General features: G+C 51.4%; 1 protein-coding gene across 1 annotated transcript; it reads right to left on the bottom strand.

Moving 5' to 3' along the window:
- Nucleotides 1-641: 641 nt before the first annotated feature.
- On the bottom strand, nt 642-3,947 carry LOC117554663 (formin-like protein 14). The gene is made up of 2 exons (XM_034229134.1): nt 3,923-3,947; nt 642-2,452 (listed from the first exon to the last, which is right to left on the bottom strand). Exons 1-2 carry the CDS (start codon nt 3,945-3,947, stop codon nt 642-644), a joined length of 1,836 nt encoding a protein of 611 aa, XP_034085025.1.
- Between the last annotated feature and the right edge of the window lie 1,053 nt (nt 3,948-5,000).

Here is a 5,000-nt window from a genome sequence, read left to right as displayed (position 1 = left end):
GTGAGGATTGAACCTAGGGGCAGTATGTTCAGTCGCTAAGAGAAGGAGAGTTGTGAGTGCTTAAGCTCTCGTAACGTGTGATTACAACGTCAGGCAGTTGCCGTGATCAAGAGTTTTAAAACGATCGATTAAGTTAAGATAATAAGCTATCAGCAACAGAACAGGCACACGGGATACCCGGAGATGACAACAACAATCGGAAGTTACAACATGCTTACCGCAATAGTGGTCCGTGTCAATCTCAGTCATGGCAAGATATCTGGATTAAGAGGTTGCTTTTTCTTTGCACAAATGAATGGGCTGTGATTTTTAAAGGTCAATAATTTGTACGGCCTTCTGAGGATGTTAAACATTTTTAAATGGCCCTTGAGAGGAAAAAGGTTCCCCACCCCTGAACTACACTTTAGCTGAGGAATTATCTTTGTAAAAAAGATATACTAATACTCCAAAAGCAAATATTTACACTGTTGTTGAAACTGTCCCATAAAATACACGACACACGAAATTATGCACAAAACACTGATGGTTGAAAGTTGATCAATTATATTGTACAATAGAATAGAGAACAAACTCACCATATTAATAGTCGAGCTGTGTTTCTCAGAAGACACATGATACTTATTACATATAATATAAAAAAATTATTTTTGCAAAAAATAGAGAACTGCATTTAGTGCTTTGCAAAAAGGGGGCGTTGGGTGGCGCTGAGACCAGTGTCCGAAACCCCTGAAGAGGGAAGGGGGCATTGGGTGGCGCTGAGACCAGTGTCCGACCCCTGAAGAGGGCGTTGGGTGGCGCTGAGACCAGTGTCCGAAACCCCTGAAGAGGGAAGGGGGCGTTGGGTGGTGCTGAGACCAGTGTCTGAAACCCCTGAAGAGGGAAGGGGGCGTTGGGTGGCGCTGAGACCAGTGTCCGACCCCTGAAGAGGGAAGGGGGCGTTGGGTGGCGCTGAGACCAGTGTCCGACCCCTGAAGAGGGAAGGGGGCATAGGGTGGCGCTGAGACCAGTGTCCGACCCCTGAAGAGGGAAGGGGGCGTTGGGTGGCGCTGAGACCAGTGTCCGAAACCCCTGAAGAGGGAAGGGGGCGTTGGTTGGCGCTGAGACCAGTGTCCGACCCCTGAAGAGGGAAGGGGGCGTTGGGTGGCGCTGAGACCAGTGTCCGACTCCTGAAGAGGGAAGGGGGCGTTGGGTGGCGCTGAGACCAGTGTCCGACCCCTGAAGAGGGAAGGGGGCGTAGGGTGGCGCTGAGACCAGTGTCCGACCCCTGAAGAGGGAAGGGGGCGTTGGGTGGCGCTGAGACCAGTGTCCGACCCCTGAAGAGGGAAGGGGGCGTTGGGTGGCGCTGAGACCAGTGTCCGAAACCCCTGAAGAGGGAAGGGGGCGTTGGGTGGCGCTGAGACCAGTGTCCGACCCCTGAAGAGGGAAGGGGGCGTTGGGTGGCGCTGAGACCAGTGTCCGACCCCTGAAGAGGGAAGGGGGCGTAGGGTGGCGCTGAGACCAGTGTCCGAAACCCCTGATGAGGGAAGGGGGCGTTGGGTAGCGCTGAGACCAGTGTCCGACCCCTGAAGAGGGAAGGGGGCGTTGGGTGGCGCTGAGACCAGTGTCCGACCCCTGAAGAGGGAAGGGGGCGTTGGGTGGCGCTGAGACCAGTGTCCGACCCCTGAAGAGGGAAGGGGGCGTAGGGTGGCGCTGAGACCAGTGTCCGACTCCTGAAGAGGGAAGGGGGCGTTGGGTGGCGCTGAGACCAGTGTCCGACCCCTGAAGAGGGAAGGGGGCGTTGGGTGGCGCTGAGACCAGTGTCCGACCCCTGAAGAGGGAAGGGGGCGTTGGGTGGCGCTGAGACCAGTGTCCGACCCCTGAAGAGGGAAGGGGGCGTTGGGTGGCGCTGAGACCAGTGTCCGACCCCTGAAGAGGGAAGGGGGCGTAGGGTGGCGCTGAGACCAGTGTCCGACCCCTAAAGAGGGAAGGGGGCGTTGGGTGGCGCTGAGACCAGTGTCCGAAACCCCTGAAGAGGGAAGGGGGCGTTGGGTAGCGCTGAGACCAGTGTCCGACCCCTGAAGAGGGAAGGGGGCGTTGGGTGGCGCTGAGACCAGTGTCCGACCCCTGAAGAGGGAAGGGGGCGTTGGGTGGCGCTGAGACCAGTGTCCGACCCCTGAAGAGGGAAGGGGGCGTAGGGTGGCGCTGAGACCAGTGTCCGACCCCTGAAGAGGGAAGGGGGCGTTGGGTGGCGCTGAGACCAGTGTCCGACCCCTGAAGAGGGAAGGGGGCGTTGGGTGGCGCTGAGACCAGTGTCCGAAACCCCTGAAGAGGGAAGGGGGCGTTGGGTGGTGCTGAGACCAGTGTCCGAAACCCCTGAAGAGGGAAGGGGGCGTTGGGTGGCGCTGAGACCAGTGTCCGACCCCTGAAGAGGGAAGGGGGCGTTGGGTGGCGCTGAGACCAGTGTCAGAAACCCCTGAAGAGGGAAGGGGGCGTTGGGTGGCGCTGACACCAGTGTCCGAAACCCCTGGAATCAAAGGTTACTTTACATATAGCCAATGCTCTGCATGTACTGCATTGCAGCTAAGTAGGTGTCAATACCCAGACTTGTTGACTCCAGGGGGTCCACAGCATCTTTCAGTCCATCAAATTCCACTGGGGCAAGTGGGCTTTCTATATGGGCTCAGAACAGTCTCATAATACACACATGCACACAGAAGAGTACTTGTATTTCCGGATCCACACTTGTGTTTTTCAATGCACACACAAGTGTTCCGTTTCATATACATGTAAATAAAATCCAAATACAGAAAAAAGTTTTACATATGTATTTTTGATCCTCACATATTTGTTTTCCGTTTAAAACCTCTGCACCTGCAAACACTAACCGCTTTCTGTGCACGGATCGCTGTGCATTCGTGTGTGGGTTTTTTGAGACTCCCCTGACGGTCAGCCGATTCGTACTTGTAATGTTTTCTTTCTATAGGCCAGGGTTTCCGTTAGCCGGTAATTACCGGTTTTTAGCTGGTAAAATGTATAGAAAAACGGTAAATTCAAAACCTGCCGGTCAAAATGTCCGATAATAATGCTCATACAAAACTTAGATAACGTATGCTATCCCTAGACATTTGTGACCCTCTATTGAAATCTGTCGGAAGTCGCAACGGCTCATTTAAAAAATAAACGTGGATTTGACAGGGAACTTCCTGTTGCCTCCCTGAGGGAATATGACAGGCACCTCTCACTCGCACCCTGCTCTTCCTCAGCGCCGCTCGCCCTCCCTCCGGCTGAAATTATGAATGTAGTGTATAGTAATCATAGATAACACGGCAGGGTCCGTGAGAGTTGGTTTTCATCTGATTTCAAATAAACAAAGTCTTGGCTTTCAGAATATTAAACTTGTTTCGGCAAATTCAGATGATAAATACAACTTTGAAGCTTGTAACGGCATAATTACAAGCGGAGAACGGAGTAACTTGACGTCACAGCAGGCATAACAACAGCCGGTGTTTCTTCTGAGAGTTTTCCCCGGGAAACAAACACGTCATACACATTACACACACTCGCGAGCTTCTGTAATACTTATTATAGGCCTAGTAAACATTGAAGGAATGTATCAGTTGCCTTCGTGGCACGCAGTTAGATATGGCTAAACAATCCAACATTCACACATTTTTCCTCAAAAATAGCAGTCAGCCTGTCGATAAGCCTACCTCTGAGTCTGACTCTGTGCCTGATGAAGCAACCCGCAAACATCCGAAACCGCAGGTCCAGCAGTGAAGAAGGCGAGAGTACACTTTAAAGCCGATTGGCAGAAGAAATTCAAATGGCTTCAATGCGAAAGTGTCGATGGAATGGAAACATCTTTTTGCTCCCTTTGTGCTAGGTCAGGGAGGAAAAATGGCTTTACCAGAGGATCAACCAACATGAGAGCATCAGCCCTCACAGAGCACAGCCAGTGCCAAAACCATACGTTCGCAGTTAACGCAGGACAACAACAAATGGCAATGAAAAGTCATATCGACAGCGCAAAAGAACAGAGCAGCCAGAAGCTGCATTCCCAATTAAAAGTGGTGTTTCACATGGCCAAAAATGATATTCCAGGTAACCAGTTCAGAGGAATGACTGATTTACTGAGGGCAGTAGGGGCTCCTGATTTTGGAACCGATGACGGCATTTACAAGCATAGCGAATCCTTGTGTGACATGGAGAGGGCACTGGAGGGTGACGAGCAGCTAGGTGAGCAGCTTGACGAAAAAAGGCCAGTGAATTCATTGGAATCATCATTGATGAGACTGTCAGTATTACAGTGGAAAATAAATTAATCGTATATGCCAAGATTGAAAACAAGGGCAAGATTGATAACTTTTTCCGGAACTGCGCAGTGCATATATGAGAAAGTGGTGGAGGTGCTGAGAGGGAGAGGAAATGAGCTATCAAAGGTCATGGGCCTGGGCTCGGATGGAGCCAGTGTGATGACAGGGAAGCGTGCTGGAGTTGGTGCTCTCTTGAAGAGAGTAAATCCCTTCTTGATCCAGGTGCACTGTGTCGCTCACCGAGCTGCACTTGCAGCTGTAGATGCTGCAAATGCTGTGAGTCAGGTGAGTGCATACAGACGCACTGTGAATACAATCCATTCATTCTACAAGCACTCCGCAAGTAGGACAAATCGCCTCCGTCAGCTGACAGCGACCCTAAGCGATGAAGACATGGTTAGTTTGAAACGGCCATGCGCCGTCCGTTGGTTGTCCTTGCATAACGCAGTGCAAAGTGTTAAAAGCAACTGGCCTGCTCTGGTAATGGAGTTGAACAGTGAAAAAGTGAACGGAAATACCCAAGCCCAAGGTATTCAAAATCAGATTCAGCAGTACTCTTTCATTGCTCTCACCCACTCACTGTCTGATGTACTTCCAGTGATGACCAATTTGAGTTTGGTTTTTCAAAAGGAGGACGCCAATCTTGGCAGCATCAGGCCAATTGTGCACGCATCTATCGTAGGTCTTACACAGCTGAAAGATGAGCTA

This window comes from Gymnodraco acuticeps, unplaced genomic scaffold (assembly GCF_902827175.1).
Source record: "Gymnodraco acuticeps unplaced genomic scaffold, fGymAcu1.1, whole genome shotgun sequence".
NCBI classification, from domain to species: Eukaryota; Metazoa; Chordata; class Actinopteri; order Perciformes; family Bathydraconidae; genus Gymnodraco; species Gymnodraco acuticeps.
The sequence above is the reverse complement of the archived record's forward strand: the minus strand, read 5'-3'. Positions and strand labels throughout refer to the sequence as shown.

What these genes read in the sequence shown, in the direction of transcription:
- LOC117554663 (XM_034229134.1), bottom strand. Translation starts at nt 3,947, where the DNA reads ATGGTTTTGGCACTGGCTGTGCTCT. An exon ending in TTTGGCACTGGCTGTGCTCT is followed by an intron (nt 2,453 to 3,922) that starts GTGAGGGCTGAT and finishes TTCCCTCTTCAG; the next exon opens with GGGTTTCTGACACTGGTCTC.